The sequence below is a fragment of the Pezoporus wallicus genome, unplaced genomic scaffold (genome assembly GCF_028554395.1).
Source record: "Pezoporus wallicus isolate ANWC-B61680 ecotype Strahan unplaced genomic scaffold, APGP_CSIRO_Pwel_v1 contig_6382, whole genome shotgun sequence".
Classification (NCBI taxonomy): Eukaryota; Metazoa; Chordata; class Aves; order Psittaciformes; family Psittacidae; genus Pezoporus; species Pezoporus wallicus.
In genome coordinates, this window is record NW_026638015.1 from 1,059,967 (window position 1) to 1,080,644 (window position 20,678).

Consider the following 20,678-nt stretch of genomic DNA (forward strand, 5'->3'; position numbering starts at 1 on the left):
AGACCTCTTACGTGCCCCCAACAGCATGTAACCGCACTGGAGATTAAACCCCTGGCCGCTCCCCAGCGCCCGAACCACCCAGCTCGGCGGGCTAACAGCGGCCGTAGCCCGGGGGAGCCTCCCCCCTGCCCCAAGGCCCTCTAGGGCCCGCCGCAGCACCCGCGCCTCCCCCGCCCCAATGGCGACACCACCTCGGACTGCGCTCGTACCTGCAGCGCCCCCCGCCGCCGCAGCGCGCCCCGGCGGCGCCCGAGGCGCTGTCAGCGCTGGGATCAGATACAACCGGAGGCCTCCGGTTCCGGGCCCCGGAGGGGCGGCCACCACCCCACTCGGGGTGGCACACACAGGGCGGCAGCGCCCCGCCGGACCTCTGCCCCTCCGCGTCAGGGATAGGGGAGAGGCGAGCGGGCGGGAGCGAGGCGCCTGCCGCAGAGGCTGCCGCTGCGGCCCGGCACGGGTGGCCTCACGGCGGGACTCCCCGGGAACGGGGTAAGAAGGAGAAGAGCCGTTACCTGCGCGATGGAATCGCAGTCTCCGCGGGCTCGGCTGGGCTCGGCTGAGCGCTGTCCCGGCCCGGCCCGGCCCGGCCCGAGCTCCTCCTGGCGGCCGCCGCCCTCACCTGCCCCCGGGGATCCACTCGCGTCCCGCTCCGCTCCCTGCGCCGCCTCAGGCCGGCTCCGCAAGATGGCGGCGCTTCCGGGAGAGACCACAGCTGGATCGAGGTGGAGGGGTCGGAGTTGTGCGCCCGCCACTCCCTCCTACCGACCTTGCACTCCGCGCCCCGCCCGACACCGCCTCATTCCGGCTGCAGGCTCCCCCGCCTCCTCACGCTCAGTGCGCTCGCCCGCCCCTCAGCCGGCGCGGCGGGGCGCTGCGCTGCCCGCGATGGGGCTGGCGGAGGCGCTGGGCGCCGGCGCGGCGCGGCTGCTCTTCTACCCGACGCTGCTGTACACGGCGGCGCGGGCGCAGCTGCCCGGGTCCCGCCGGCCCTGGTTCCACCGCATCGACGGCGCCGTGCTGCTGGGGGCGCTGCCGCTGCGGGGACGCAGCCGCAGGGTAAGGCGGGCGCGGCGGGGCGGGCCGGGCCGCGGGGGACCGGCGGAGCTTGACGGTGCCTGTGCCCGTAGCTGGTGGCCGAGGAGAACGTGCGCGCCGTAGTCACCCTCAATGAGGAGTACGAGACCCGCTTCCTCTGCTGCTCCGCACAGGTGAGCCCAGGAGCTGCCCGTGTCCCTCAGGGTCTCTTGCCGGTCCGCCCGTCCCGGCGCTGGCGAGGCTTTAGCCGGGATCCTGACAGCGAAGACGAGGTTTCTTCGTACCTAAGCCAACTTCTAACACTGTGCGAGAGGCCGGTAAAAAGGATGGAAGGGAAGTATTAGAGATGCAGCGGCGGAGAGGGAAGGGCAGCACTGAATGTATGTACATCACTGTGCACGTACAAGAACACCTTTCCTTCAGCTGAACCACACCTTTTCAGTTCCCTTTAACTTCTCCTTTCTGATAGCTAGCACTGAAGTTTTCATACATCTGATTTAAAGGATTTATAGAGCCATACACAGAGTGGTTCTATTTTATGGAATGGTTTGTATTGATATTCAAAGTCTGCTTACAACCCTACTGAATTTCCCAACTGTCTCAACAGGTTCTGGGTTTTCTTTCTGGAACTAAAAACAACCAACCACACCCCCCCCCCCCCCCCCCCCCCAAATTAACTGCTATGTCCATTTCAGGAATGGGAGGCAATGGGAGTGGAGCAACTGCGTCTCAGCACCGTGGATCTAACTGGCGTCCCCACCTTGGAAAACCTCCACAAGGGTGTTAAATTCATTCTGAAACACCGAGCGTGTGGTCACAGTGTCTATGTGCACTGCAAGGCGGGACGCTCCCGCAGTGCCACCATGGTGGCAGCATATTTAATTCAAGTAAGAAGTATTCAGTGCTAAATGGGGTTTATTTTTGTACAGTCTCAGCAAAATACAGCCAACCATTACAGTTTGCTTTTGCTTAATAAGCCTGACCATTAATAAGCAGGTGCATTAATGTTCCATAGAATCCTAGAACAGTTTGGGTTGGAAGGGACTTTCAAAGGTCATCTAGTTCCAGCCCCCCTGCAATGAGCAAGGGCATCTTCATCTGTATCAGGTTGCCCAGAACCACATCCAGCCCAACCACATCCAGGGATGGTGCATCCACCATCTCTCTGTGCAGTCTGTGCCAGGATTTTACCACCCTCATTGTAAAGAATTTCTTCTTCACATCCAGCCTGAATCTCCTCTCTTTTAGTTTCAAACCATCATCCCTCATCCTAACAGGACCTGCTAAAAAAGTCTCTCCCCACCTTTCTTATAGGCCCCTTTTAAGAACTGAAAGGCCGCAATAAGATCTCCTGAGTCTTGTCTTCTCCAGGCTGAACAACCCCAACTCTCTCAGCCTTTCCTCATAAGAGAGGTGCTCAATTACATGTGTACACAGACACACAGGCACATGTGTATGTACAGCCCTATACATACTACATTTCTTCCCTCCCCTCTAGGTACCATGATTTTATAGTTTGGACTGGAGGCCCAGTTTAGGAGATGTCCAGACTTGGACTGATGATTTGTAGAATGCAGCAAATGGAGGTTTTGAATGGTACTTCTGTTCCTAATTCTATGGAGGAACAGATTGAGATGAGAATAGCAAGTCACTTGTGAGGGTAGGTTCACTGAGCAGATAAACATCAATTTTTGTTCAGATTTTCTCCTTGGTTAGCTGAAATGGTGAACCTTTCTAAGCTTTTCAATAAATAGAAATCAGGATTAAGAGAAGTGAATTTGGTTTTCTGGGTTCCTGTACGGTCTCTTTTTAACTGACTTATTTCATGAACTTGCATTGATGTTCAGTCCCCGCTGTGAGGAACATGAAGTAAACAGAAGGGTCAAAGCAGCAACTTTTCAAACAACTCTAGTGTTGCCTGTAGCCTCCAGAAAAGCTCCATTAACTTATGCAGGGAGGGAGTGTATTTTCACTTGCAGGGTTTCTGCCTTTTCAGCTGCATCACTGGAGCCCTCAGGAAGCAGTAGAGGCTATTGCCAAGATCCGTCCCCACATCCTCATTCGGCACAAGCAAGTCCAGGTCCTGGAGGCATTTCACAGGAATGTGATTGCTGGGACAACTTCATAGTGTCAGTAAGATCTACCAAAATCTCTGGTTTGATTGCTTTAAAAGAAACTTACGTTTTAATGATTTATGCATTGAACTTCTTGACCACCAATAAAGTTTTTACATATATTACAGTAAAGTTTCATGAAAGCCTTCTTTCCTTATGGCAAATACCTTCATTCTCTTGGAGCCCCACAGTTCTCTCCCACACACAGTGTCAGTGCTGAGCTGACCTGCAATCCACAGGAAGTTCTGTATTTGCAGCAAAGGAATAGGAAACTTTGTCTCAGCAGAGACTTTATTCAGATTCCTACCCAAAGGGTTACAGTGCCAACAGAGGGGTATGAGGAAGTGGTCTTAATTCTGTCTTTAATCAACACTACATTATCATTAGAGGTTGGGATTCCCTGTACAATAAAGGACACCAGTGATCATAAAAAACATTTGTCTTTATGCTAGGTGATGACAGAGCAGTAAGCAAGTTACCAGTTTGTTACCACTCCTCTAGGAGAAGTGCTGAATAATGAAACCTACCTGGAGTCAGCTCTGGTATCTGCTGTAAATATTTCTGCAGTCCCTCCTTCTGAAATAGGGAGGAATGCTTAAATGGGGACATCCCTGGAGGACACAGTGGGCGTCTGTGACTGACATGGCAGCACACAGGCAGTTAAAACCAGCAGTCTAGGCCAAGGAAGACATTGTCCATATGCCATAGGATTTGTTATTGGCAGATTGGTTCCTGGCTAAAAAGGCTGCTTGCTGCCGTTTGGGCCTCAAACACAAGCAGCTTATCATCAAAGGATCAAAGTAATAGCATTTAGACCATCTGAAATCTAAGATGCAGCCGTTCAACTTTAACAGTGCTATGTAACAGAAGAGGCCCACAACCAGAAAGCCTGTACTTCCTCTGCACACTATAGAGGATGGGGTCTTTACTGGATGTTGTGAACTCATAGTAATTGGGACTGGTGCCGAGTGTGGTAGGTGCCTCTGAGCTGCCCAGCAGAATACCATTGCTGCCCTTTCTATCACTGGGCCTGTTTTTCCTGCTCAGGCCAAGACAAACTGCAGGTTAGTGAGCAGCACTTTGATGCCACTTGTGACTGTTACAACAGAGGTGGCTGGGTTGAGTTTAAAAGTATTTGCGTCACCCTTTTTATAACGATCACGAAAGACATAGATGCTGCCATTGCAGCTGGCGATTTTCCAGAGGGATGGTACTGAGCTCCAGGCATCTGGCAGGCATAGCCGGGTAAAGCTATCCAGAAGGGGATTATAGCACAGCAGTGAATCCCCCTCAGCTACAATGAACACCACATCCTTGTGTACAGCAGCATGCATGCGGCCTGCAAAAGGCAGTACATATGGCTTCACATGGCATTTCTCTGTGTTGGTGTCATAGCACTGAATTAGCCGAGAGGGCTTGGTGAAGAAGTCCAAGTCATTTTCCTCCCCACCCAGCAGGTAAATGACACCATTAAGGTTTACACCTGCAGCTCCAGAAACTGCCACTTCCAACTGGCTGGTCTCTGTCCAGACATTGTCTCGTACTCTGTAATATATGACAGCATTAGAGAGAGTGTCCTGCAGAGTTTTCCCCCCCAGTGAATATATTGCATCCTTGCTTGGCACAGAGACGAGGGTGTGCTGGAGCCTGTCACGGGGTAGAGGAGCACACCATTCCCAGTCTATGGTTGCATTGTTGCATTTCCACATGCGTCGTGGAATGGAGCCACCGACAACATACAGGTCACTGCCGTGTTTGCAGGCTGCGGTGATCTGGTGACACAGGCTGTTCTGGCCACTCACGCTTATGGAGTCATCATCAGCACAATGCAGAGAGACAGCCAGTGAATGTGTACGTGATGACTCCTTTCCAATCAGGTAGATGTGAACATTTTCTCCTATCACCTGAGAGAAAGAAGGAGTGCGTCAGCAAAACTTGACCTGTTTACACAAACAGCAGCGATGCCCAAGACACAATTTTTCAGCTTAGGACCCACCTGTGGGCCTGAGGTGTGTGATCTGCTTCCCAAGTCCTGCCACCCAACAGCTTTGGGATTCAGAGCCTCAAAGTCTTTTCAATACACCAGTCATATCTGACATAGCAAAACAGCAACAGACTTCACTGGAACTCAAGCGTCTGTGGTTTAGGTAAGGGCCGATTACATCAGTGAGGGAGTAGAGTTATGAGGGGAATGCTCAATTAGGATTTCTGAATGGTCTCTCTGGTAACTGAGCATCTCGTGAAATAAGTTATTTGTGGCATTGCTCCAATCACTACTGAAAGCAACCTCAGGTTATATTAAAAAAAGCTGTCAGTGGGGTTACTATCTGCGACAATGAAAGTATTCCTCACACAGCACCACAGATTTCAATGGCATTTGTGTTTTGGGACTTTCAAGTCACACCTGTGAGCAGAATACCCTGCCTTGGGAAGTGTGAAACCAGCAAGTGCTGCACCAACCCCGGTACAGAAGAGCTTTTTATACCTTCAGACTCGACCGCAGTGTCTCCGAAAAGCCCGCTCGTTCCTCCTTGTTGAAGTTGATCCAGGTTTCTATGGCAACTGTTGGATTCTGAGAACATGGAACGCCATCTGCGGTTTGGGGACAGAAAGGCATTTATGGTATCTAGACAAAGGTGTATGTACTCAGGAACATCCTTTTCCTGTGACTCCCTTCCCCCACTCCCACCCCAAACCCTGCTTTCTAGAGAGGGAAAAAGGATATAGAGACCTATAGATTTTGGCAAGCATGATCTGCACTGCTAGCCTGACGTCTACATGAAATTAGTTTGGATAAGTATCAGAAGACAGAGCTGCCAGATCTTAAGCACTTTGGATGAGTTTCAACAAAAGAACCTGTGTCCAAGAAGAAGAGCAGGAAAGAGAACTTAAATGCTTTGGGATAATGAAAAATATCTTCTTATTTAAGCATTTAGGCAAAAAGATTCTCTTATTTGAGAATCTCAGCAGCCGCCTTCCTTTCTGGCTGGTCCTAGAAACCTAACTAGCAAGTCATCTGCAGAAATTTTCCTTCTCTGAGCAGTCAGACAGCTGACCCTCAAGACTGACCATCTGCTGTTGCTGCTATCCTCTTAACGTTTGGAAATCCCCAATGAGCTACTGTAGCTTTCCTTAGCAGCATGACTGTAGGAAACACTCAACAGACTGCATCACATTTCAGTGTTTCCAGACATAACTGGAAGCTTTGGTCACGCCACAAACTATTGCATCATTGTCATCAGTATGTTACCTAGAACATTTCAGGTATTTACTTCCATCTTGAAAGTCAGCAATTACTTTTTATTCATTGAAAGGTTTCCTTATGAAGGCTTTCTGATTTTGCAATCTGCTCTCACAACAAACCTTGAATTCAATGATGCTGAAAGCATCAGATAAATTCCAACACTTTTCTTTATACTGTCAGGGAAGAGAACAGAGTGTGGAACAAAAGCAGGTATTTCAACTCTATTAGTAAAGGGGATTTCCATAAGCTATCCATTACACGTAGCGGCCAAACGGAAAAACTCTGATTTTGAAATAGGTCCTAGAGTGCAACAAAAGCTTAATAAATTAGTACTTCGTTAATTTTAATCCTTGCCACTAATAGCTTCCTCTATTTAGTTCACCATTAACTAAACAAAGATGCAGGAACTGTGAAAGAAAAAGTTTCCCTACCAGCAGTAGGATTATATTTCAGATTTCAATCCCTTTTATGAGCTAAGTTTTGGCATAAATAGTGAGTAATGTTATTCTATATGTGGAAATAGCTGATGCAGAAAAAAGTTTTATTGAGCAATTACTTTAAGTTAGGACCACAAAAACTAAAGGCCATAGTCCTAAAAGCTATGGTTGCTACATGGAATTCCTAGGAAGTTAAAGGTGACTGACCACTATAGCTTTATTTCATTATTTTAGGAATTTAGTTTTCCTTAATAAACTCACAACATTGCTTAAAAAATTCAGCTAGTCATCAAATTACTCATATTTTATAATAGTTTGAGCTATCAGTACATGTTCTCAGTAGGCTTCTGACTGTGAATTTCTTTAAATGCAATAGAGATAATACAATGCTACATCTGTAAAGACTCTCATATTCATAGCATAAACTTTACAGGCTACTTTAAGTCTTGCAGACATATTTGCCAGTATTCCAAAGCAGCCAGTCATGGCAGGTTATTGTCATATTGTTGTTATTGTCATAACAACATACAAAACACATGATACACAAACTGTTTACTCATTTACAAAGTTATTTAATTTAAGCAAGAAAGGGGCAACCTCTCTGTTCCCAAGTCCAGCACATTTGAAAGTCTGAGCTGCTTCTACATTCTTGCTTCCTCCCATGTAACAATGATACATAAATGCACAAAAATGAAGTTGTGACTGCAGCATCATAAAGAGTTTTTCAAGCACTTGCTGTACCTTCTGTGGCAGCAGAGAAACTTTAAGGATTGGTGGCAGCTGGACTAAGTTTTTGATGTATTAACGCATCCTTCACAGCACTGAGTCACTGCATCATTACTGGGGAAGGCTATTACCTTGACAAGAAAGGTAATTACTGTATTACCTAAGATGTTACAATGCCTCAATTTCAGGCAGCTGACTGCCTAGCCTGAAGAATCCTAACAATTATATACAATTGCTAACAACACTAACATAGTCTTCAAAATATAGCTTGTCCTCGAGCCTTCTTACAAATGCTGAGTTGTTGCATTGTTATGTTAAATGATTACAAACTAAAGAATACTTTAATAAAATGTCCATTTCTGGTAATGCTTCTTTGGTTTACTTTTAATGCAAACCAAAATACAACAAATTGTTGAAAGTCACTAAGTTATGTTTAAAAAGCCTGTAATTCATCTGACCTGTTGACTCAGGAACTGCTGGGAATTACCAGCATCCTCTGTGCCCCTTTTCTATAGCTTAGATGCTATAGACATGAATAGGGTTTTTTTTCTCATCAGGTTATCCAGAATGTTTTGCTTTGCTTAGCTTAGCCAAGCCTCTGAATAGACAGTGATTTAAAAGCTTGGATCTTTCCATCTATTTTGTTCAACCCCTAATAGACTCTCTTTCTACGTCCACATCCTGGCTAGTCCCAAGCACTCCTTACCTGTAAGGATGTCTGTCAGTAGGCGGAGAGGCAGGTGTAGGAACTCTTCTGTGTCTTGCAGTTGAGACAAATGTGACTTTGCACAGTGTTTGGCAGCTGTGTAGAGCTCCATGTCACTGTGTTGATCTGCCAACCACATGACCTGCAGACAGTTCCTAACCTGCACCGTACGGGCCAGAAAACGGGAACACTCTTCAAAAAGGGCAGTCAGTTGGTACATGTCTGCCACTTCGTAGGTTTCCTGCAACTCCTCTGCCCTCAGCTTTACAGTCCCATGGTAAATATAGTCCACAAGGAGCTGAAAGACACTCTCACTAACATCCTGCAGCTCAATCACCCGGTTGTGGGCCTCCTTTAAGTTGGAAGTGAACATAGAACGAAAAAAGCAGCTCTGAGCTGAGAGGACCAAGCGGTGCAGCTGGAATTCTTTGCCTTCCACTGATATTGTAACATCAGCAAAGAGCTCATCCTCCAAGCATAATTTCATAATACCCTGGGCCACACGGCCTGAGTGGGAGCGGTCGGTGAAGGTGTAGTTCACAAAGTAGTTTTCTTCTGCAGAGGAGCCTCCAGTCTCTTCTGATGAATCCATGGTGCTGCACAGATCAGACCTCCAGCAATCTGTAAAATCACAATAATTACGTGTCTTTCTCCACTAACAAGATTATGCAGTACTTCAGGGTACAGGGGAAAATCACACATATTGGTAAGAAGCCAGCATATTTATGCTGAATATAAATAGTGCAGGCAGAAACTTCTGCTTGAACTTGAGAATCTCAAACAACAAAAGAGAAGTTGGCATGATTAAAATTATAATATATACCAAACTTCCAGTACAGTGAGCATCACGTCCCAGCAGAACTGGGAGATGTGCATAGTTTTTCACAACCCATTTCACTAACACAAAGAAATGCAGCAATGGTTATTCAAGTGGAAAGACCAGCAACCACCCTAGGCAACTTGGGAAGCCAAAAAAAAAGTGGCAGCACCATAGCTGGGCTAGATGGAAAAAGGATTACAGCATCACACTAACAGCACAGACAGAAGTTCATATCATCAGGAGGAGTCAACTACCATCCAGAACCAACACAATGCAGTGGTATTAAGTAAGGTGAACTTGGTTTTACCCAAACAATGCATGAGAAGTCTGCCGGACATAACCACCAATCCTTCAAGCTAACCAAAGGAGATAACTGATGGTTACACCCATTTTGTTAATGTGCCAGACACCTTTAGCATGCAAAATAACCTGTCAGATGTTCTTAGCCCCTTTTTCCCGAGGGGCAAGGAGAACTCAATTTAAAAGGTAACACCTCTTAGTAGGTACCTGAGATTGTTTGCAGAGTTCCAAGAAGACTGTGGGTTGAAAAACCTTCTGAACCAGAGAAGGACTGCTGTAAAGAGCTCCTTTTTCACGTGGCTCTTGAAAGTATTACGAGCAAATACGTGCCTGCCTTCATCCACTTTAATCTTATTTTCACACCTCAACTGTCAATCATGGTGACTCATATCACAAACTTCTTCAATTAATACTGAACATGATTTCCAGTACAGTGATTCCCAAAGATGGGATTCTTCTCCAGGAGATTCACAGTTACTCTTCCATGCTTTATTTGTCAAACATGCGGCTTTTTACAATAGCTCTACTTAATACAGGAAGGCTCCTCCTTCTTTGCTTGAATTCTGTTCACAGAAGTCTACATCCCTAGAAGTCTATCCCATCCCTGATGATGGCCTGCCTTAATTATACCTTTAGTGTGAATTTACAACAGTTCTGGTCTGTCTGAAAAGTACCTGTACATTAGTCTGTAAGAGACTGAGGAACTGCAATTAGCACAGAACACACAGGTACTAAGTACAAGTCTATGCTGCAGATGGGCTCCCACTTCGGTTAGGACTCTCGATCCCAATAAGTCAAGGTGCTTTGCAGCCTAGCATGCCAAAGGAACCACTCAGAGCATCAGGATATGGATGGATGAACCACTCTTTCCTCTTGACATAGCAGAGCCAGCTGCCTCCACCGCCCTGTGCAATTTACAGAGGGCTGGTGCCAAGTCACTAAGGAAATGCCAGCAACAAAGACTACTGTAAACCTCACACCCTTCTTTGTAAACACAAAGCTCCCCTTCGCATCCATGGCATCTCCACTATAAAGAAAGAGGTGCAGGAACAGTAAAGTGTCCCATAAAGCAAAATCTTACACTCCATCGGGAGTCACCACTTCCCCAGGGAGATTATTCCAATGGCTGATTATTATCATAATATGAATAATTTTCCTCGTGCCCAACCGGAATCTCCCCAGGAGTAAATTGTGCCCATCACTCCTTGTCTTATTCCATTTAACTCCTTGTAAAAAGCAAGTCTCCATCTTCTTTATAGCCACCCTCTAAACACTGGGACATGGTGGCAAGGTCTCTCCTAAGCCTTCTTTTCTCTAGGCTGACAAGCCCAGCTCTTCCTCATGTGGCTTCCCAGTCCTTGGATCATCTCTGTGACCCTCTCCAGCCTGTCCACATCTTTTTCTCACAGGGGAGACCAAAACTGACCACAGTCTTCCAGATGTGGCCTGACAAGAGCACAGCAGTGCGATAATGACGGTGTAACCAACACCAGGCACACCTACTGCTTTTCCCCCTCGCTCCTAACAGCGCCCGGGATCAGCGAACCCACGCACACAACCGACAGCGGCTTCGCGCTTCGGAGACTGGGGCGAGGGGGGTCTGCTTGAAAAGCCAGTTCCCAGGAAAGCAAACACACCCCCCCCCGTTATGGCCACATTAACGCTATGGAAACCGCCGGCGAGCCGCCTCGAACCCGCAGCCCCGCTCCAACCCGGGGCCATTCGCACCCTCCGGCGGACGCACCTCCTCAGCGCTCCCCGCCTCCCGCCCTCACCCACCTGCGGCGCCTCCCTTCATGCCGCCGACACGGGGAGCCTGCTCCGAGCTCCGCTCCGCTCCGCGCCGCCAGCCGCCCGCTGCTTCCGCCCACCGAGCCGGAAGCGTCCCCGAGAAGTTCCAGGCGCGCTTTCCGCTTCCGGTCCGTGCCCTTGCCTGTCCGTGTCACGGCGGGATGCTGGTGGCGGCTGCGGCGCGGGGCCTGGCGCGGGCCGCGCTGCGAGGTGAGGGCTCCCGGGGGTTAGCTGCGGGGCCGGGTCGGTCGGTGGGTCGGTCGGTGAGTGAGACGTGTCCGTTTCTGTCTGCAGCTGGCGCAGGCCCGGCGGCGGCGGTCCAGGCCCGGCTGACGGGGAGCTCCGCCGCAGACACTCGCCGTGAGTGATGGGGAGCGAGGCGAGGGCCTTGCGGTTGGAGCCGTTGGTTGGGTTGGGAGCAATGAAAGAGACCGTGTCATGGCCCTGTCATCTCCCGGCTGCTCGGCCTTGGGGCGCTTGTCTGCGCTCAGGACGTTCTTGTGTGGTGGAACCTTTTTGGTTGTTCTCGTTGGGAAGAATGAGGGCCTGGGAAAAGCTTTTTAACGGAGTCTGTTGTGACAGGATGAGGGATAAAGGTTTTAAAAGGGAGGAGAGTCAGGATGGACATGAGGAAGAAATTGTTTACAATGAGGGTGGTAAAACACTGGCACAGGTTGCCCAGAGAGGTGGTGGATGCACCATCCCTGGAGACATTCAGGGCCAGGCTGGATGTGGTTCTGGGCAACCTGATCTAGATGAAGGTGTCCCTGCTCATTGTAGGGTGTTGGACTGGATGACCTTTGAAAGTCCCTTCCAGCCTAAACTGTTCTGTGATTCCTCTTGTGTTCAGTTAGAATCTCCCCAGGAATAACTTGTGCCCATCACCCCTTGTCTTTTCCATGTGACTCCCTATAAAAAGGGAGTCTCTGTCTTGTTTGTAATTCTACAAGTTTTGCCAGCCGTAAGTGGTGAACTGGAACACTTGATAAAATCTGCATTTTTAAATGACTAAAAGACCGCAATCTTCCCGTTAGGTACTGTGCTATCTTCTGTTATCCTCTTGAAAAGTTTTGATTTTAGTAGGTCTTCACTCTGAAAACTTATTTTGCAGTTACCATAAATCCATCATCTTATGTGCTGTTCCTTCTGCTGTAAAGTGCCCAAGGCAAAATTGTTTAGCCCTAGCACAAGCTTCCTTCCTTAAAGTCTCTAGTTCCATGCTCTGTGTACCACAACACATATATGTAGCTGTAGTCTTGTCTCTTGCAGCATCCTGTATATTTTACTGTATGTTGTCTTTAACTTCAGATTTACCATAAATAAACATTGCAGGGTACCTAAACCTGAAGCTGCCTGGTTTCTGCCAGAACTACTGACAGACAGCTAGACTGCTACAAGGGATTTGTAAGTCAGGGATAGGAGTTGCTGCTCTTCTTTCTGTAGCTTTCTGTATTCCATGCCATAATCTTGGGACCTTTATTTTTCTCCTTAGCTACTGTCAGACCAAAAAATGAAGTAGAACAGAAGCAGCTGTGTGCTTTTGGGGAGTATGTGGCTGAGATTATGCCCAAGTATATCCAGCAAGCACAGGTAAGTGCTGTTCGAGAAGTTCTTTTTATAGGGGGGGCAGGTCTTGGTGAACATACTACTTTTTTGTTAGCTGTTTTCAGAAGGTGTTCTGGGGAAGAAAAACTGTCAGAATTGCATAAAGTTACTGCTGTTATTAAGCCCCTTTATGTGCTGTCATTGTGTGTCTGCTGTACCATATACTATCTTTCTTTGGGTATTTTGCTGGATTCAGCATAATGCTCAATCCTGTTGGTGTTTGTATGCATGTTCTTTTCACCCTTTCAACAGGTGACCTGTTTCAATGAGCTGGAACTTCTGATCCATCCAGATGGGATCATTCCAGTTCTGACCTTCCTTCGAGACCACACTAACGCCCAGTTCAAATCCTTGGCTGACTTGACTGCAGTTGATGTCCCATCTCGGCAGTATCGCTTTGAGGTAAGAACTGCTCATAGGTACAGGATTTGGAGAGTTTCACAAATGCTGATGGCTGTGGGTGCCCTTGCAATGCTGATCACATTTTTTGCTTCCTGACAATGGAGGAAAAAAATCCATTCTGAAATGCTGGGTTTTGTTTGATCTGTGGATTGTGGAAGCAGTAGCAGAACTGATAACTGCCTGGGTTCTTAGTCTGGTTTTCCTTTTCTGCTCTGCTGAAAGTTTCTTGCTTTGGTTTGTTTTTTTTTTTTATTTGGTTTGTTTGTTCTGTCTTCCGTTTTGGTTTTACCAAATTGTCTATAGACTTCTTTCTGGCCAGATGTGAACTGGTGCTCATCCTTCTTCCAGTTAGGCATCTCAGCTGCTGTTACTGTTTTAATCTTAAACAACTAAATACTTTTTTGGGTTTTTTTTTAAAAAAAAAACTTTCCCTGAAAGTTGGTACCATACAGGACATGAGGCAGATTTTCAGGAACCTATCAGAAGACTTTGGGCACTGAACTTCCAGTTCAGTGCCTTTCAATGGATATTGGAGATTTGGTTCCCCCAAATGCTTTTGAATATCTCTGCTTTTAAGCTGCAAAAGAATTGCAGCTGCAGATTCTTCTGACTTAGCATATTGTCTCACACTATTAGAAAGCTTTGTTCACATTACTGTAGTTTAACTTAGGAAGATCTTTAAAAAAGCAGTGGCACAAAACACCTGGGACTCGTGCTGGCTATGGTTTAGGTAGCCTTATGGATGAAGAGACGGTCTGACTTACTGTGTCTGATGTGGGTAGACTGTCTTTTGGGCAAGAGTAGTAAACTGGTAGACTTTTAGTTTCCAGAAAATAACAAGGGTAATGAAAAGTAGCTGATTTGTTTCCCTCCTTGGGTTTATCTTGTGGGATTAAATCGTTTACAGCTGCTCAGAAAGTGAGGGGTGACAGGTTTGCCTTAGCTATATTAGCTAACCAGATGGCTTTTGTTTTCAGATGTAGCTCCTTCTTGCTTTGCTAATAACAGCTTTGACTTTTGGTAACATATTTTGTGATTAGGCAAAAATCTTGAGAGTTGTAGAGAGAGTTTCTTTAACTCAGAGGCCTCTTCACAGAGGCAGTATCAAAGGGCTACACAACTTCTTACAAAGGTTTGGTTTTTTTTTCAGTCTGCTTGTAGTAAGTATTCCTGCCCCCTACCCTGGAAGTTCTAGTAATCTTCCTAAGCAGCCTTTTTATTAGTACTTCATCACCAGAAGATGTAGAAATTTTCCTTTGTATCCAATTTATCTACTGAAAGTTAAGGGTGTTTCTTCTTAGCTTTCCCCACTGGATGCTGAGAGTAATTTTCGTCTGTTTTCTTTGTCAAGTGTCTCCCTCCCTTCAGTATTCTCTTTAAGATTTCGTGTCTCTCTTCAGCTCTTCATGGGTCATGTTTACTAAGTCTCACATGATTTTTGTTGCGCTTCTCAGAACCAAAGTGTAAGCTCAATGATAATACTGTCTTTTAGTGCCCAGCACTGAATGTGTTTCGGCTGATAAAGAATATTTGAAATAGTCTTTGTGTGCCTTTTCTTAGCCAATTCTGTGCTGCAAAGAGAGCCATAAAAGCCGTACAAGACCAGTGTATTCTCTTACTCTGCTTCAGATTGTGTACAATCTCCTGTCTCTGCGGTTCAACAGTCGGATCCGGGTGAAGACATACACTGATGAGCTGACACCCATTGACTCAGCAGTGTCTGTGCACAAGGCAGCAAACTGGTATGAAAGAGAGGTGAGTGCCATTGTGCTTGGGAGCAGAGTCTTTGTGGAGATTTTTTCCTGATTAAACTGACTACCAGGGCCCTGATGAATAAAGAGAGAAGTGTTTCCCTGGCTGCGTTTTCAGAATAGGAGATAAAAGGGTGTTTGATTTGCTTTGGAATGAGTTCCTGCATCAGTTTTGCTGGCCCTACACAAAGCCAGGCGTGTAACTGAAGTTTTATAGACGTAATACATGATGTTTTGGGTGTGTTTTTTCTCTAATCTAATTAATTTACTTGGCTCTCTTCCATTTAGGTGTGGGACATGTTTGGTGTTTTCTTTGCCAACCACCCTGACCTAAGGCGAATCCTCACAGACTATGGGTTTGAGGGCCATCCTTTCCGGAAGGACTTTCCACTCTCTGGTTACGTGGAGGTAGGAGAAATACCCATGTCTAAATTTATCAGATCTCTTCAATACTGTGCTCTCTATTACTGACCATAGTAATATAAAATCCTTTTCCAAAAAGCACTAGGGATATTTCACTTGTGTGTATTCCATAAAAGTTGTATAGATGTCTTGCATGCAGATTTGAAGTCATCACAAAGTATCATCTATAATTATCTGTATCATCTGTCTCAGCCTAAAGCCAGAGACATTGAGCAGATTTCATGTAATGTGTACCAAAGACAATTGTCAGGAAGGGGAAGTGCTTCTGCTTTTAGCACGTCTTCTGAAAGATTAAACTTTCTACTGCAAAACTGGAGATTCCCAGAGGAATAAAGGACTGAACTGGTTTTAATGCAGTTTTGAACTCCACTTTGTTGAGTTTTTGTAGGCCCAGATTACAAAACTAGTTGAGGTATGCTCACTGATAAAGCAAGCCAGTCATTAGTGTTGGTACTCACCTGAGTTTCACCCTGTTTGTCTTTTTGTCCCATGTTCTGAGTGTTACAATAAGAAGTACAACTGAAACCCAACACCTCTATTATAAAGATTCATGAGCGTAGTCCCCAGCTATGCCAGGTGGATGGGCCACCTTATTTCAGTGACTCAGGAGAAATTCCTTTGTCACAAACTGAATGTGTTATTCTATGTGGACTTCATATGGACTGTAGGCTGGGCACTCAGGGTCATTAGTCAGGACACCTGAGCTATGTGGTAGCAAAGAGAAGGGTTTTCCTGGAGAGTCCAGAGGTCTGTGGCAGGGGCCTGTGGCCTATCCATGGCATAAGAAGTAGGATTCCCTTTACTGGAGGGTGGTGTGGATTGTTACTGTATACAGCTAATAGCAGGGATGCTGTGGGGACTGTGTGAAAATGACTGGTCTGTGTCCTTTGCACTGTTCTAGGTGCGGTATGACGATGAAGTGAAACGGGTGGTGGCAGAGCCTGTGGAGCTAGCTCAGGAGTTTCGCAAATTTGATCTGAATAGTCCTTGGGAGGCATTTCCTGCCTATCGTCCAGCCCCAGAAACCCTGAAAATAGAAGCAGGAGCCAAGAAAGAAGATGCAAAATAGCAGCAGAATGGAGCGGGTGCAAGGCACCATCCTTTCTGTTCTTACATAGTATTTATAATAATAAAAATTGATATGAGAGTCCTGCTGTTGTGGTCACATGAATAATGTTGTCTTCAATGAAAAGCACAGGGTGAGGGATGCTAATTTACAATCCTGATAATCCAGCTGGTAGATGTTTATCTGCTGCTTCAAGCTGTAAGACACTGGGTTTGTCTCTTTTGGTTTGCAAATTGAGTGGAGTCCAGGAATTCCCTGTGGCTAAATGCTTTCTGTGCACTGCTTCTGCTAACTGTCCCTGCAGGCATAAATCATAACCTGAGCTCTGTACTGAAAGCAGCTGTTTAGCTTAAGCAGTGGGACAGCAGTATCTCAGCTCCAAGATGGGTGTTGGGAAGAAGCTAATAATATACCAAACAGGCAAAGCTTTTGTAAGTGATTCTAATACAGTTATTAGGACAACACAAGATGTACCTGGATACAGAGCAAAACAATTGTGGAAATCTGTGTTGTTTCCATGGGAATAAGGTCAGTGCTTGTTCTGGCAGAAGGAAGAGTTGCAGGTAACTTCTCACATGCCACTTCTCATCCTGGCTTTTTCTTCACAATCGAGAGTCCTCCAGCATCTTCAGATTGTGCTTTTTCCTGCAGTCAAAAAAAAATCTCTCTTTCCTTGTGCCACAGATGAGGGTCTATGCCTTTTTTGTCACTACTCCAGTTATTTTGAGCTGTATGATATAACATTACCACTATCTTTGCTCTTGTGGAAAATCTCAGCTCTCTCCAAAAAAAGCTGGAAAAACACTGTCTCAGTCCACCCACCACCTGTTTGAATGGGATAACATTACAGCAGTCATCAGTTAATGTCTCTTGTCCTTAGTCCAGAAAATGCATAACTCAGTTCTGTGTTAGGAAGCTGACTGACCTCATTAAGATCTCAAAACTATTGTATAAAAGATTCATAAAATCATTCACGGTCTGTTTGTAGAGATTCCCTGAATCACTACTTAAGCTTTTAAATTCTAAAAGCACTAACTAAAAAAGGGGTTTTGGGGAGGTTAGAGTATGGGATGGAGCAAGGGGTAGGACAATAGTCACTTCAAATAAGGAAAAAGAAGGGACAAGTACTCATTGTAACTAGAATGTGATCTGTTTTCAAGAACAAAGAGCTGAACTGTATGGTAAGAATTGGGTCTCATGTTTGTCTCTTTCCACCCCAGCCTTGTAAGCATGGGCTCCTTAAATTCCTTTTTTGTTGTTTCTTTAATTTGCTTCAGGCTGCTGTGGCAGGCAGCATTTGGGATGTGACTCACAAGAGTGGTCTCTAGTTAAAATTAATAGCATTTGCCGCTCAACTTCAAAGTTAAAGCTCTACAGGAAAGAGAGAGGAACACAGATCAGCAGAAGTTTGGGGGTTTATACAATTCTCAGCTTCACTTTGGATCTGCCATCAATTGAGCTGATTAAATAGGAAATGTACTTTTAGTCCTTGCTGTGACATGTTCCACAGCTGGTTCTGTTTTCTGGTGCGGTGGCTCTTTTTGCATGCTGATGCCTATTGCACAAGACAGAAAAGTTCCTGGCACCACTTCTGTTGCTGTGAAAATTCTTTTTAAAGCACATTTCCCCCCATGTTCTCCCTCCCTCATCCCAGGTTGGTTGAGGCACCGTGCCAAGACTCATGGTCTGTATCATGTAAAAAATATGTGTTTCCCAGTATGTTAAGTCAGAAGACTGATGGTGGCAGGAACAGAAGGAAAACTGACATTTAAACATGATGTTTGTGCAGAAGGAGAATTTGATTGACATCAGAAAATGTTAGACACAATGCCCTGTCAAGTTAAACAACATGTAAGCTTTGCTGAAGAATGCGTGTACTGGAGAACTAGCTAGCCCTGTGGGGACAGGCATGGCTCCAGCAGGTCTTTATTATGTGGCATAGTTGCTAATGGACCCAAATCTCTTCTCATTAGAGAAGCCTGGGAGATTACGAAGAGTGCAATTTACTCACCCAGATGCATTATCCCTGGGCACAAGAGGTTGCACAGCCTTACAAAGTACTGCCAATGCTGGCACGCTACCTCCTCCACTGCTCCAGAGTCTTAGAAGGCATTCTTGCCTATAAATCCTGCTTGCTGTAGGTTCCTTGCGGCTGGTGGGCACTTGCTTCATGCTAGGCAAGGCTGCGGTCAGCTTGGTCAAGCACAGAACTGTCTTCCAAATCCTTTATCCACACAGCCAGCCTCCATGAGGCCTGTTTGCCTGGGCTGGACTTCCCAGCTGTAGGAGGATGTTGGATGAGATGTAAGTCAAATGGAGTGGGTTTACAGACACGCTGTTCAGAAGAGAGATTTTCTGGTACTGTGGGGACAAATAGACTTTAGGAGATGACTCACAGTCACCATGTTGAGCTTCCCCAGCTGAGTAGGTTTTGCTGGCGTTTTCCAGAACTCTGGTATTTCTCCCTCCAGCCAGGCGAGCAGTCTCTCCTCCCTGAGGATGTGGCTATTGATGGTGTCAGGGTATCCGCCTCCATCACATCCACAGTCTGTATGGGCCCTTACAATTGATCTCTAGTTGGGGATTTCAGCTGGGCCTTGCACTCCTGCAGAACAGAGCTTATGGGACTACTGAGGGACAGGCTGGGTGACAGCATGCTGCATACCACCCACCCGCTGTATCCCATGATCTTTCCAAGTTGTGTGAGGCCTCTGCAGAGTTCCTTTTGCGCAGTAGGTGCAGTGGGATGGGGCCTTCCCTGTCACAGATACACATCCCATTACTCCTTCAAGCAGTGGATGCCACTCACAAACTGAAAGAAGTCGGGGAAAGCATTTGCATAAGAACCAGCAGCACCATACATGGAGAATGACAGCGGAGGTCATGTCTGTTTACCATCAGTGCTTCACTCCTGCTTTCCTCAAGGTCTTCTTCCCTTTTCCCTGCCTGTGACTCAAACCTCACCTTCTCTGCTAGTCATGTACATCCTTCTTCCTTCCCTTCTTTCCTCAGCCATGTTCTCATCTTCCTCCCCTGAGCACCTGCCAGACAGGCCCAGGCTGGGGGCCATGGTCTTCCCTAAGTTCTGGGCAAGAGGTTCAAAGCAAGAGATTTCTCCCATTCTATAATTTCCCTTTTGTGAAGGTGCTGCCCATCTCCCTGCAGTCCAATCTCAAAGAAACCTGCTTCCCAAAGAGGCTTTTTAGGTACTGTACTAACCACACCTCGTGTCTCAACCAGCATCCAGACAGCTCCTGCAGTTTACAGTCCTTCCTATCTTGTTCCCCTTTCCCATCTCCTTACTTCAGGAGGTTATGGTGGAAAGAATGAAACCAGTCAAGGTGCCCCTGCAGAAACCTAGCTTGATGTGATGTGTTGAAACTGCTCCTACAGCAGATGGTACGGCCAGGTGGGGTGCAGAGGGGCAGGGCTGTGCACACTCAGCTGTGAATACCTGGCAAGGACAAGATCCATCAGGAGGAGCAGGCTCACTGCCGTTGCAATAGTACATGCAGGGACCATGCACAGCTGTCAGAAACCCCGCTTGTTTCTGTGTACCATGTAACTTCTGCTGCTTGCAAACAGCTAAGGGATATCTTTGCACTCTGCAAGTGCTTTTCTATGTGGGATAGTGAGGAAATTCTGCAAAATTCCCCTAGCTCAAGGCAGCATCTACCACTGATTCTTGTCCCCTGCCTGCCTCTGTATCAGTCTGCTAAGCACAGCCTCTGAACCTCCTCTCTAATCTCTCTCACCATCATGGGTATCCTCTGGGCACTTCAGCTGCAAACTGTTCCTAGGAAATGATCCTGCTGACAAAATCGTATATGGCCTTTGCAGATGCTGGCCAAGATCCTGGACTCCTTGTTCATGCTAAAGGGAAGCGATTTCATGGTCTATGAGGTGCAGGGGCTTTTGGCACAGTGACTTCTAAAGTCATGTGTACACTGTGGATCGTAAGGGACTCTGACACAAAACAGAAGGCACATCCATCTCACTGCACAGATGGGTCACTGCTATCTGCCTCTTGAGTAGCCTGTGATTCACAGCTTAATGAAAGATATCTCATCCCAGAGGAAAGGGGCACAACTGAAGCGTAGGCAGGAGAAAATAATGAAGACTGAAAGAAGTGTAGCCTGATCTGAAGATAGCCAAGGTTATGACAGAAACACAGGTCTTATTTTCATCCAAACTGAGGGTAAGAATGGCTGTGGGTATTGAGGACTCTGGGTACATAAGAGTTAGATCTGGGACTCTT

The 20,678-nt window shown here is 46.6% G+C and overlaps 4 protein-coding genes across 5 annotated transcripts in view; 2 read left to right on the top strand and 2 right to left on the bottom strand.

Moving 5' to 3' along the window:
* CELF1 (CUGBP Elav-like family member 1) overlaps nt 1-729 on the bottom strand; it is a 66,227-nt gene extending 65,498 nt beyond the window's left edge. Inside the window, exon 1 of one of the 2 annotated variants that reach the window (XM_057408870.1) lies at nt 513-729. The gene's annotated coding sequence lies outside the window, so the exon portion shown is untranslated. The remainder of the gene's footprint in view (nt 1-512) is intronic. The other variant, XM_057408867.1, reaches the window with a different exon arrangement.
* Nucleotides 730-800: 71 nt separating this feature from the next.
* On the top strand, nt 801-3,292 carry PTPMT1 (protein tyrosine phosphatase mitochondrial 1). Its single transcript, XM_057408885.1, has 4 exons — nt 801-1,056; nt 1,128-1,208; nt 1,731-1,922; nt 3,032-3,292. Exons 1-4 carry the CDS (start codon nt 886-888, stop codon nt 3,161-3,163), a joined length of 576 nt encoding a protein of 191 aa, XP_057264868.1. The 5' UTR covers nt 801-885; the 3' UTR covers nt 3,164-3,292.
* Nucleotides 3,293-3,808: 516 nt separating this feature from the next.
* Nucleotides 3,809-11,215, bottom strand: KBTBD4 (kelch repeat and BTB domain containing 4). Its single transcript, XM_057408887.1, has 4 exons — nt 11,162-11,215; nt 8,263-8,883; nt 5,635-5,741; nt 3,809-5,053 (listed from the first exon to the last, which is right to left on the bottom strand). The coding sequence occupies exons 1-4, from the start codon at nt 11,178-11,180 to the stop codon at nt 4,193-4,195; spliced, it is 1,608 nt and encodes a 535-aa protein (XP_057264870.1). The 5' UTR covers nt 11,181-11,215; the 3' UTR covers nt 3,809-4,192.
* An 89-nt stretch (nt 11,216-11,304) lies between these two features.
* Nucleotides 11,305-16,501, top strand: NDUFS3 (NADH:ubiquinone oxidoreductase core subunit S3). Its single transcript, XM_057408888.1, has 7 exons — nt 11,305-11,383; nt 11,468-11,533; nt 12,666-12,763; nt 13,031-13,180; nt 14,810-14,935; nt 15,220-15,339; nt 16,256-16,501. Exons 1-7 carry the CDS (start codon nt 11,335-11,337, stop codon nt 16,421-16,423), a joined length of 777 nt encoding a protein of 258 aa, XP_057264871.1. The 5' UTR covers nt 11,305-11,334; the 3' UTR covers nt 16,424-16,501.
* The last annotated feature ends 4,177 nt before the right edge of the window (nt 16,502-20,678 follow it).

Coding starts and splice junctions, on each gene's coding strand:
- KBTBD4 (XM_057408887.1), bottom strand. Junction 5,742..8,262: donor ACTGACAGACATCCTTACAG/GTAAGGAGTGCT, acceptor CCCAAACCGCAG/ATGGCGTTCCATGTTCTCAG. Junction 5,054..5,634: donor CACTGCGGTCGAGTCTGAAG/GTATAAAAAGCT, acceptor TCTTTCTCTCAG/GTGATAGGAGAAAATGTTCA.
- PTPMT1 (XM_057408885.1), top strand. CDS start 886: ATGGGGCTGGCGGAGGCGCTGGGCGCCGGCGCGGCGCGGCTGCTCTTC. Junction 1,209..1,730: donor TCCTCTGCTGCTCCGCACAG/GTGAGCCCAGGA, acceptor TGTCCATTTCAG/GAATGGGAGGCAATGGGAGT. Junction 1,923..3,031: donor TGGCAGCATATTTAATTCAA/GTAAGAAGTATT, acceptor CTGCCTTTTCAG/CTGCATCACTGGAGCCCTCA.
- NDUFS3 (XM_057408888.1), top strand. CDS start 11,335: ATGCTGGTGGCGGCTGCGGCGCGGGGCCTGGCGCGGGCCGCGCTGCGA. Junction 11,534..12,665: donor CTCCGCCGCAGACACTCGCC/GTGAGTGATGGG, acceptor TTTTCTCCTTAG/CTACTGTCAGACCAAAAAAT. Junction 12,764..13,030: donor AGTATATCCAGCAAGCACAG/GTAAGTGCTGTT, acceptor CCCTTTCAACAG/GTGACCTGTTTCAATGAGCT.